This window comes from Podarcis gaigeae (genome assembly GCF_964106915.1).
Source record: "Podarcis gaigeae genome assembly, chromosome: 6".
NCBI classification, from domain to species: domain Eukaryota; kingdom Metazoa; phylum Chordata; class Lepidosauria; order Squamata; family Lacertidae; genus Podarcis; species Podarcis gaigeae.
The window spans coordinates 48,779,407-48,791,640 of record NC_139682.1 but is presented as its reverse complement, the minus strand read 5'-3'; the positions used below and the strand labels follow the sequence as shown (position 1 = coordinate 48,791,640).

The window sequence follows — 12,234 nt, the reverse complement described above, 5'->3', positions numbered from 1 at the left end:
AGACTTTATTTGTTAAGGGAAGCCTTTCGCCTCTAGTAGCTTATTTGACTCTGCTCTTTAACCATGCTGGTATCCTTAGGGCTTTCATGGTATCTTTCCTGATCTGTAGTATACAGTCAGTGGGTGGTGAAGCAACCTAAAAACTCCTTGACCAAAAGACTCACCCATGTTCTAGCATGTTGAAAAGGCTGCCAAGTTTGGCCCTTGAATCAGATGTCTCATCTGGTCAGAATGTGAAATTGTGAAAGGAGGCAGTGAAAACAGATGTTGCCCCAGAGAAACCACTAGATGGTGAGGGGGCACAGTCCTTTCACTGCCACACAGTTTAGGACATATGTGATTATCCATGAGAATGGCACCTCAGCTTCAATCACATCCAAAAGCTTAGCCATGGAACAGTTTATTAATTTGAAATACATAATTTTCAGATCATATATGCCACAACAATGCTACTAACAGCATCTTCTTTGAAGGCATCTGACGAATATAATTTTTAATAGGACACCGAGTGATAGTATTAGCTCAAATACATTGCTATGAAGCTACAATGGCATTGGCATTAGTTGATTAAATGAGAAACTACAGCACTTGCATATTTTAAATGCAGAACTTTTTTTACACTGCCTTTGCCAGTCCAACTTGGTTGTTCCCCTTGTCAAATATACTGTAGTATTCTCTGAGGAACATATCTCCTAGTATCAAGTGATCATAATCTTTGCTGCCAACGCTAAAGCCACTCTTGCAATGGCCGTTATCCTAGAAAGAAAGGAAAGGATATCCTTAAGATGTGGGTTATTCGACATCCATATCAACCAAGAAATTAATCTAGGTAAAAATGCACAAGGAAGGGTTGCCATATTTTAAACCCTAGCATAAGGTAACATTCCAACATAAAGAAGGCAAAGAAAGGATTTTTCCTGGAAGAAAAGCCTCAAAAGGAGATAAATATTGTAGATGTTACGCAAGGACAATAGTAATAGCACACAGTATTGTAAATTGTGTATTCATTCTATAATAATTAGCATAATAGCTTAATAATGAACAACCAAATTGTACAAGTCAGCAAACTATTTTAAAATTATAGGCAGTCTCCACAATTCAAAATGTTTTTTGCTCTGCTCTGTTGGAAGAAATAATTGCACTGAAATGCCATCTTATCCCTGGAATTATGCCGGCTTAATGATGATAGAATCAGTTCCAGACAAGGAATCTTTGAGGTTTAAACTGTGAACTTCTATTGACAAAGCAAATCCTCTACTATTGAGCTATGGCCCTCCCTGTGGAGTCACTGGAGATCGCAAGAGACTTATTTCCCATCTTCTCCTCGCTCCACCTCTCCTGCTAGCTATAAAGGATAGGATCACTGTGTTCCTCTGCCAATAGAAGCCCTTCTTCAGGGCTACATGTGGTGTATTAAGATGGTGCTGAGAGTGAGATTTCAAAATTCTCTAGATTGTGTCATCACTACAAGAGGAAATGAGGGGAGAAATAACATTATTTGTTTCAAAATTCTTCCATATTTGCAACTGCCAAGCAAACATATCTGAGAGTTGCATATAGTATAGATGTTGCTATATGTGATGGAAGGTTTAAGTCCTTCTCGGGGTCATCAGGCACCCATGTTATACAATATGTCAGGGGCAACTTTCCTGGGATGGGATACTCTACTAAACTGTCATGAAACTACCAGTATGTTGGTGGGGAATTTGTATTGACCTTTTTTTCTATAAGACATGCAGGTTTGGGTCCAGCTCTTCTGACTGTCTCAGGATATCTAATAAGCTTTCTGCCCAAAAATGTATTCCATTTCCCCCTTCTTTAGCCCATGTGTTCATAAATATTTTGCACTTCTAATCTGCCCTAAACTGTTTGAACCTGCATTATTATGGTAAGTAGATAATATTCCAGTTCTATCATATACCTTACGAGTATAGGCTTGTGGAGTCAAAGGATATTGAATTTTGTTGATTACAAAAACCACATCTGGCATTTTGCGGAGGTTTCTGCAGTTGAAATAATGCTGAAAGAGATAAGGAAAAGAATTGAGTTTGGACATTATTCTGATTATGAAGGAATTGAACCAGCAATCCTCAAGTTTGCTTGAGAAATGTCATGGATTTGTCCCTGAGCCAATCTCAGGAAAGCAAAGTGAGTTATTAAGTGAGAACTTAATAACCATCTAGTGTAACTCACAGGTTTGAACAGCACACTGTAGAACACTGTAGCACAGAAGCACGCCATCTAGCTGAATATTACAAATAAATCATCTCAATACTTCACATCTAAACCTCACAGTCTAAAGCAATGGAGATGATGCAAATGGGTGTTGATGGCAGGCTGATGTACAATCTGTGTTGAGAGATATTGTTTGGAAGAAACAAAGCCAATGTATTTTGCAGACAGACTACAGTACGAATAACAGCAGTGCTCTATCTCTCCCCCTTCCTTTACTGAATGCCACAGCTTATTTTCTTTTTCTGCCATTTTCATTGTTGTAGCTTGGATGCTCATGCACATTTGCATGCATGTGCAGTAGGTATCATGAAGAACCATGAAGGCTAACACTGAGGTACCAGCAGCTGTAGTCCAGGAAGTAGGGGCACCAACTTGGGCCCCAGATTATGGGTGCCCAATGGCACCTGCGACGTAACGTGACGCGTTGACATTATGATGTCCAATGCAATCTTCGGCATCATGTCTGAGGTCTCGCAAAACCTCCAACATGACTTCCGGTTTCTCCTGAAAATTGCTTCGGGAGGCCCCGCAAGGCCTTGGATGTGACTTCTGGGGCCTTATGAAGCACCCAAAGTCACATTGAAAGCTCTGCAGTGTGGGTGCCTAACACACATGATATGGATGATACAGGGCCTCTTACAGCTACAGTATGAAGAAAATCAGCAAAAGTCAATCTTACCTTGCCAATGGCTTGCTGGATTTGGTTAATTTCAGATTTTGGACCAAGCAATAAGGACGCCCCTGTGTCAAGAAGTGCTTGACAGCCATCTCTGCAGGCAATCTTCTTAGAATTCACTAGAATGCTGAGAAATTGGAAATCATTATATTCTTTAGTTTCTGACATGAAACATTATAAAGCCACACTGTATGGAGCAGCTTTCCAGGGTTTCAGACAGGGAGTTCTCATAGCACTGCCTGAAGATATCAGTTATGGAACCTGTGACCTTCTGTTTGCAAAGCAATTGATCTGCCACTGAGGTAGGGCCTTTCCCCAAACATGGGTTGATGTTTTTTTAATGGAGAGTGGGATGTGATAAGTACTTTCAGGGAGTTGCATTGGAAATTGTAGAAGGCATAAAACAAAACACATGAACTACAGATTGTAAGCTGCTCAGGGCAAGGGCCTGCAATCATGTACTCTGTTAATGCCATTTACAAGAACGGTTCTATATAAGTCATTCTAACAACGGACAACTAGAAAACACAAAGTAAGTTGCACATTCGTATTTGCATTTTATTGCCCTCCATCTCTTCCTGTTTAGCTAACTAGTAGTCATTAAGATTATTCAGAAAAACTTTTCAGTTTTATTGTACCCAGTCAATATGTTAAGATTGCAAGGGACGTGGGTGGTGCTGTGGGTAAAACCTCAGTGCCTAGGACTTGCCCATCGTATGGTTGGCAGTTCGAATCCCCGCGGCGGGGTGAGTTCCCATCATTCGGTCCCAGCTCCTGTCCACCTAGCAGTTTGAAAGCACTCTTAAGTGCAAGTAGATAAATAGGGACCGCTTTATAGCGGTAAGGTAAACAGCGTTTCCGTGCGTTGCGCTGGTGCTGGCTCGCCAGCTGCAGCTACGTCACACTGGCCACGTGACCTGGAAGTGTCTTCGAACGGCGCTTGCTCACGACCTCTAGAGCGAGATGAGCACGGAACCCTAGAGTCGGACACGACTGGCCCATACGGTTAGGGGTACCTTTAATATGTTAAGATTAACAATAATGTTGCTAATACTACTAATAAGAATAATTCATGCTTACCTGTCCACGGCAATCCGCCATTGATATTTATATATGACAGGAATCCAGTTAATACGACCAGTAAAATAGGATTGATCAATTCCACCAAAAATGATCATGCTCCCATCTGTTTTTCTGAAACATAGATATATAGTGTGCTGTTGTCAAGTCATTCATTCAGAATAAGCTAAACTGCATATTAAAAGAGTGAATGTACCATGTTCTTGTACCTCTGTCCAAATTAGACAGACAGAGAGAGATAAAGGAATTTTTGCAGTGCACCAGTATCTACTGGTGAACACTGGACAATGAAGGCTCTAAGATTTTGAAAGGTGAGTGCTGTTCATGTACTTTTCCTTTCTTGTTCTATATATCACCATGCTTCCTATTTAGCTCTGTATATCACACACTGACTTCCCCCTTCATAATCTTCAGAAGTTTTGTTCTTCTAATTGGTTTTCATTGGGATTTTAAGCAAGCCAGTTTGGGGCAGTGGAGGCCATTCTACTCCACCAACCCCAGTCTACCTTCAGCCAGCCTCACCTGCCTGCTTGCTTGCTTGCACCCAGTCCAGGGAGTGTTACTGTCTGTCAGATTCCTCCGCTTTAGTCAGTCTCAGTGCTGAGAATGCGGAGAGAGGAAGAATTAGCCGGCTTCATTTGTGCCTGGCTCTACTTCCACCTACTGCTTCCCTTCCTGCCTTCTGCCCTAGAAGGGCTTGTTACCTTCCTTTCACAAAACCATTAAATGTGCAGTGCTGGGCACACTTACTCAACAGTAGAGCTGACATGTACAGGATGAATTGCATATTATCCACCTAATGTGATGGAGAGATTTATCATTATTGCCCTACCCCCAAAATAGTCAGGTGAAAAGGTCTTTGCCTTTGCATTACAGACCTCTAATTATTCTGCATGAAGCAGGATTCTGATTTGGAGCAAAGACTCCAGAAGTATTAAATGAGAATCATAAGTGAAGTTAGCTACATGGATGTGTGTGTGTGTGTGTGTGTGTGTACCGTATTTCCATGCATTACAGAATAGTACAAGAATTAGAAGCAGGGGGGTTGGCCTCTTCACTCTCTGATTCAACTCTGCCTACCTCCCTCTCTTCCCACATTAACACTTAGCTCACCTGAGCTTGGCTCCCGCTCTGCTCTGCTCTCAAGGAACAAGCTGCAAGCGGGGGTGCAGTCGACTGCTGGGTACTAGAAAACCGGAGGGACCTTTTCTTCTTCATCATCAAGTAGCCTTGACTACAATATCTTATTCATCCCTGGAGAAGCTTAGCATTCTGACCAATTTGAGGATGGGGATTCCAGTCCCCTCTACCCATCAACCTCTGTGCAAACAAAGCACAGTGGCAGACAGCCTGTTCTACAAGATTCAGCAGGCAAAGCAATAGCCAACCTGTAAAATAATCTCAGGTGCATTTTCCTTCTATGAATCCTCCAAGTACACACAACTTAGCAGTAAAGCAAAATAGTGTTTACCCGCTGAGATAAACAGAAAATTCGTCTTTCTCAAGCAAGCCTTTCTTCATCAGGTTATCAATGAATGAACTTCTCTGCCCAGGGCCTAAGCCAAGGATCCCATCATATATAGATTTGATAAAGTCTTCTGACTCCCTGGTGCTCAATCCAAATTCCATATCAGAAATAGTAAGATTGGATATCTAGGAGAAACACAAAATATTCCCTTACTTCTGTATCACGTTGTAAAGTACAGAGCAGGCTTTTATGAGCATTGCATTCAGGCTACAATCCCGTGCATGTTAACATGAAAGGAAACCTCATTTGACCTTTCAGACAATAATATTCAAACATGGATAGTGGCAGGTAATAAAATATTGGGGGTGGCAGGTAAGTTCCATCCTGCATAATTGATCACAAGACACAGTCCATGCGCACCATTTGAATGGCAAAGCCCATTAACTTTGGGCGGCGCCCTCGCCAGATAATATTTGGGGGATGAAGGGACCATGGCCCATAGGAATTGGCTAGTTGGCAAGGGCAAATTAGGTCCTAGTTTTAAACCTGTTTATTCAGAGGTAACGGTAAAGGGACCACTGACCATTAGGTCCAGTTGTGGCTGACTCTGGGGTTGCGGCGCTCATCTCACTTTATTGGCGGAGGGAGCCAGCGTACAGCTTCCGGTTCATGTGGCCAGCATGACTAAGCTGCTTCTGGCTAACCAGAGCAGCGCACGGAAACGCCATTTGCCTTCCCGCCGGAGTGGTACCTATTTATCTACTTGCACTTTGATGTGCTTTCAAACTGCTAGGTTGGCAGGAGCAGGGTCTGAGCAACGGGAGCTCACCCTGTCGCGGGGATTCGAACCGCCGACCTTCTGATCGGCAAGACCTAGGCTCTGTGGTTTAACCCACAGCGCCACCTGCGTCCCACTATTCAGAGGTAGGTCTCATCAGTTTCATTGATATTTACTTCAGGATTGCATAACCTTAATAATGCAGCTTTAATTTGTGCTACTTCGATTCTAACAACGACAATGTTAACATGAAAGGAAACCTCATTTGACCTTTCAGACAATAATATTCAAACATGTATAGTGGTAGGTAATAAAATATTGGGGGTAGCAGGTAAGTCCCATCCTGCATAATTGATCACAAGACACAGTCCATGCACACCATTTGAATGGCAAAGCCCATTAACTTTGGGCGGCGGCCCTCGTCAGATAATATTTGGGGGATGAAGGGACCATGGCCCATAGGAATTGGCTCCTATGGATAGTGGGCAAGAGCGACTTAGGTCCCAGTTTTAAACCTGTTTATTCAGAGGTTGGTCTCATCAATTTCATTGGTATTTACTTCAGGATTGCATAACCTTAGTACTGCCGCTTTAATTTGTGCTACTTTGATTCTAACAACGACAATTTAAAATAAACTTCTTGATTACCACATATTGTATTCTGAATTCCCTGGGAAGCAGCCATTCTATGAATATAATACATAAATATATCCAAGTAATATAATGGGCTGATTCTGTTTTTACTGTTTTAAAGTTTCCAGGATTCAAAAACATTGAGATGCATTGGCCTTGGAAATACACAGAACAGTTAAGTATTTATAAGTTTGTATTCCCAACTTGTCCTGTATCTATAAAATACTACTGTATTAGTTTACCTTGACTGTATCACGTCCTAAGATCACTTCCACGCTTCCTTTCCCATACTCAATGGTGAATCGCTTTCCTTTTCTGTGGAAGGTAGAAGACTTCTGTGGGTCAAATCTCTGGTGTCTTACTAAAAGTAAAAAGAAAACAGAATTTAATTAATATAAAAAACAGTTTTTAATCTGTGATCGATAGCAGAAACAAACTGAAGGTATAAATTTTCTGAAGAGAAAAATTGTAATAAAAAAACACTGGAAAACACTTGGGAAACATTTAGATAGCAGGTGCTACGATGTATTATTATTTTACTAAGGAAATCTGACCCAACACGAAATGATTCCCTGATCATTGAAAACTGAGATCTCTCTCTCCAGCAATGGAGTGTCCTATTTTGCTATTTGAAGCATAATGGGATGTCCCCCACTCTACTACCCTGCCTCCCCACCCCACAACTCCTCCACTGCCACCCTTACTTGGGCTGTGTGGGGGCACTGATGACAGCTGGTTCCAGTGATATTTAGCAAGATCTCACTGAAATCTTGCCTGATCTTGCATGCTCCATGAGATCTCATGGGATCTCACCGGAAACTGGTGCTGCTGCTGGCGCCGGCCAACAGGACACCCACGGGTGCCACCTCTTCTGCTTCTGCTGCCCGGAGTAGCTACCATACGCTGCCTCATGGGTGAGCCAGCTCTGTCTCTCCTTCCACCATATATATTTCAAAGAACCACATTGTTTTAGCATTATCATTTTGTACCTGTCACTAAAAATGACTGTGCACAATGATGGGAACAGGGTTTTACAAAACCAAATCTACTTGATTTATTGTATACTCTAATACGTGTTTACTCAGGAGTAACATCTATAATTGAATTTAATTTCTCCCAGGTAAGTGAGCGTATAGGATTGCAGACTATGCATATTTATTTAGAAGTCCCATTGTATTTAATGAGTCTTACTTTTAGGCAAATAGAATTAAGGCCTCAACCAGACTGGTTACGATATAATGAACTCTTTCCTTTATGCCACTTCATTTCCTTCCTTTTGTATAGCTGGCTAACATGCTTAAACACTTGGACATTCTCAGTTACTTACTGCATGCTTTATCCTTGCAATGGATAGATGGCACCCAGAGAGGGGATGATCCAGTGTCAAACAGAACCTTGAACGGCTTTGGTGGGGTTCCAATGTAGATAGTTCCATAGTATGTCAGCTGTAGATTTATAAAACAAATATGCATTGCAGCATTACCCTGCCTCTTTCTTTTGGCTTTACATTTTAGTTCCTCATACTTATGCAAGATAATCCTGTAAATCTGAGTATTTAACTAAGAGGTGGGGTGGGGGAGAGGCAGAAATAAATCACAGTCTTTCATAGGGTAATGTGGAAAGGACCTTGTTCAAATAAATGAAAAATAAACAGTATAAATTCTTGAAACTTGAAAGATGCAGCAGTAGAGCTGACATGCCCTTCCCATGTATATCTGTTTATCTCACTTAATCCTTAGCCTTTTCTTCTCTTGAAAAGACTTAGAATCAGAGGCAGCAGAGGTTTAGAATCTGAGTTTTCCTTCTCCTAGATGGGCTACATTCCCAAGTTAACAAGCCCCATCTGCCACTCACTTCCCTCTACAGCAGGGGTAGTCAACCTTTTCATACCTACCACCCACTAATGTATCTTTCTTGGCGGTAAAAATTTCCTTACTGCTCATCAGTGCTCAATGGAAGGAGAATTCAGCTTATGCCGTAGAACCCCCTACTGCCCACCCAGAATCCTGAAACACCCACTAGTGGATGGTAGGGACCAGGTTGACAACCCCTGTTCTACAGCATGTACAGAAACCGCTTTATTGACAGTTCCACCCACTATTGGTCTCATCCGCCCAATCCACCAGAGCCTGTCTTTTCATGCAGAGGACATTCCCAACTCACCAAGGGTCTCACACCCATTGGCTCCCCTCACCTGATTTAGCTAGCAGTGCTGACAAACCTTTAAGGGTCTTTAGCAAAGAGATTCTGAGCAAGTAGAAGCTTGCAAGATGACAAACCACTCTTGTTGAAGCACTGTATTCTACACCACTACAGATATTACAGATGAAAGAACTCTGATCTCTTTTGCATCTGGCCAATGGGATTTCAATGGGGTTCCTAAGTGCTTAACTTTGGATAGTGCTTAACTGGGGGCAATCCAGCAACTTGTCCCATAGAAATAAATGGGGCTTTGATCTAGCCATGGCTAAATCCCCTTTCCATGCTTTCAGTGGGAATGAATCATGGGTGTGATTTGCTTAACTGATTATGTTGACACTCCTGGGTGTCAGGAGAAATATGAGGTATTTCAATCAAACATCAGGAAAACATTGGTGCAAATTTGCCAATGGCACAGCAAATTGATAAAAGCAAAGCAGACTCACATCCCCGCCGTTCTTAAGTGGTTTCTTAAATCGGCCACGTTTAGAAAAGGCTGTGATAAATTCTGTATCAATGTCATGATGGGTTTTCTGAAAACTTTCTAGCAAGTTTTTCTCCCTGAGCATCCCTCTTTGCGTCTTCTCTCTCTGCAATGGAATCCTGGTACAAAATAAATGAATGATTATGCTTGGATTCTTTTCTGCTCCTGTAAATGTGCTTATTTTGAAATCAGCCTTTCATAATTAATAGGTTTAATGCCATCACCACATCCAAACATTCTCAACTACCAGGTCTAAGCATTTCCAAAATTAAGGCATGTAGGAAATGAAACTTAAAGGTCACATCTACTCAACATGACCAAAGTCTTTCTCAACATCAATAAAGGCTAATATACATTACAATCTTGCACACAGTCATTCATGCATCTTCTCCATTGACTTCAACAGGATTTGAACAGATGTAATTCGGGGTAAGAGAACCTGTAGATCTCCAGATGTTGTTGAATTCTGGCAACGTAAGGAGAACTACAGCTTTCCCATCCCATCTGCAATAGAAGGGAGAAACACATATGGATCTGCTTCATCTCTCAAAAATTTTAAGGAAGTTAGCCAAAAGAAAAGAAAAACCTGTAGATCTGTGGGTGTTTAGCATTTGACTGAGATAAAATGAATTCTTGAGATGCCTTTTTGTTTCAATTACTGTGAGCAGCAGTTTAAACATGCTATTGTGCCTTCAAATAGTTGAATGCCAATAACAGTTTGGCAGTTCCACCTTCTGTTGTCTCTTCAGACATGAGCATCACCCTGCTACAGGGCTAGCAAAGGCAATGTCACGTATTGGGTTAGAAAATATCACACACACACACACAACTCAAAAGAGCTGAAACAAAAATATTGCCCTGTCTCTAGTTAGAGATTAGTCACTTTTTCTTAGTAAAATCTACATTCTTTAAATTCAGAAAATTAACATTATTTCATATCATTGATAAAAAAAAATCTGGCGATCCTAAAATGACAAGAAAATCAATATTTCAATAGTTAATTTTAAAAACAGTTAGGTGTTGGCCACTTTTTCCAATCTATGTTCTGCTGCACTTTTGGCGCCTACAACATATTGCTTTCTGCTAAGCATACATACATACACACACACACACACACACACACACACACACACACCTATAGATGTGTTATTAGTTCTGAAGATGCAATTCACATTCCCTCTCTCTCTTCCCTTGCTTTATTAATTAATCAGAAAACACAGCTGTCAATAATGTAAATATTAGCAACTTAATGATCACTTACTTAACAAGACATTCAGAGAGAGCAACAAAGTTGAAGAGAATTTCAAGGCACTTCATCCTGCTAGTTCAACAGAGGCTGCACCAGTTTCTCTGCTAATTGCTCTAGAAACTCCATTATTTTATAGCTGCTTGAGAAGTAACCACCATTTTCTAAAGAACAGGTGGTCATATTTCATCACAGAAAGTCCAGCCCATTCCAGGAAACCAGAATTGATCAGTCACATTTCTTTGCAAATATGTGGAAATCACACATAAGATTTCAACATATACCAGGCATCCCCAACCTTTGGCCCTCCAGATGTTTTAGACTACAATTCCCATCATCCCTGACTACTGGTCCTGTTAGCTAGGGATCATGGGAGTTGTAGGCTAAAACATCTGGAGGACCAAAGGTTGGGGAAGCCTGGCGTATACCACTGTAAATATAAACAATTCCATTGAATATGTTGCCATGCATTCTATTTCCAACTCCTGTCTGACACCCTGGAGACTCACTGTAGTCCAGTGGTCTTCAACCAGTCCAAACAAATAATGATTGAGCAAAACAATTATTTTAATAATAATTTTTATAATTACTAAAATCATGTAATAATAATTTAATATTTTTTTAAAATGTTGGAGCAATTCATACAGGTGAACTGAGCACCAAACAAACCCAAAGTTTGCATGCTTGTTGTCTTTGCGAAGTTGTCTTGCTTGCAGTGGAATTCTGTGGCTTTTCCTCATACCGGGGTGGTCCTTTTTTGAGAATTTATCCAGTATGACAACATTGCTTTTAATACAACTTAGTCAGCTACTGCCATCATTGACATTTGAAGTGAAGTGCCTGCAACTGCTAAAGTTCCAAGGAATGCATCGCCTACTGTTGCTGCTATAGCCATGTGATCTGTGGAGGCCAGATCTGCTTGGAGGAGCAGTCTCCTCTTACCCTAGGAAGGAAATGGTGGAGGCTGCCATCTTGAGTCTCCTAGGTTGTGCATCCACCCAACATGATTCAGACCAGGCCCCTCTTCCCTGGCAGTGGGTAGGGTGCCATGTTTTTGCTCGCCTCAGGTGCCAAAATGTCTTGGGCCAACCCTGGAGGGGAAAACCCCCCCTGTAACAATAGCAACTGACAATTAATAGCAATTCCCTTTATACCAAATAATAATTTGAAATTTAGATCCTTTGATAATTACTGTTACCAAACAGTAGGGCCATTTGCAGTGAAGCCTTATTTTCTCATAAAAATGTAAATGAATGATAGTTAATTGTTGTTTCCCAAGTTACTCATAATTTGATAAATTTTACGTCACGTTACTTTGGTTTATACAGTATGAATTTTTTGAACTCATTTAATGACCTCAAGGCCTAGATTTAATTACAGATTTTTTTATTAGCCCATAGGAAATCATTTCTCAAACATTGCCACATTCTCACTGT

The 12,234-nt window shown here is 41.1% G+C and overlaps 1 protein-coding gene across 1 annotated transcript; it reads right to left on the bottom strand.

Moving 5' to 3' along the window:
• Window positions 1-384: 384 nt before the first annotated feature.
• LOC310847419 (embryonic pepsinogen-like) lies at window positions 385-10,899 on the bottom strand. The gene is made up of 9 exons (XM_083745232.1): window positions 10,814-10,899; window positions 9,515-9,671; window positions 8,197-8,314; window positions 7,112-7,230; window positions 5,463-5,644; window positions 3,992-4,105; window positions 2,915-3,038; window positions 1,922-2,020; window positions 385-756 (listed from the first exon to the last, which is right to left on the bottom strand). The coding sequence occupies exons 1-9, from the start codon at window positions 10,867-10,869 to the stop codon at window positions 616-618; spliced, it is 1,110 nt and encodes a 369-aa protein (XP_083601358.1). The 5' UTR covers window positions 10,870-10,899; the 3' UTR covers window positions 385-615.
• Window positions 10,900-12,234: the final 1,335 nt, after the last annotated feature.

Excerpts from the sequence above, each read along its gene's own strand:
- LOC310847419 (XM_083745232.1), bottom strand. The coding sequence starts at position 10,869 with ATGAAGTGCCTTGAAATTCTCTTCAACTTTGTTGCTCTCTCTGAATGT. Across the intron at positions 5,645-7,111 it reads TAGGACGTGATACAGTCAAG|ATATCCAATCTTACTATTTC; the intron begins GTAAACTAATAC and ends TGTTTCTCCTAG. Across the intron at positions 4,106-5,462 it reads TTTTCTGTTTATCTCAGCGG|AAAAACAGATGGGAGCATGA; the intron begins GTAAACACTATT and ends TCTATGTTTCAG.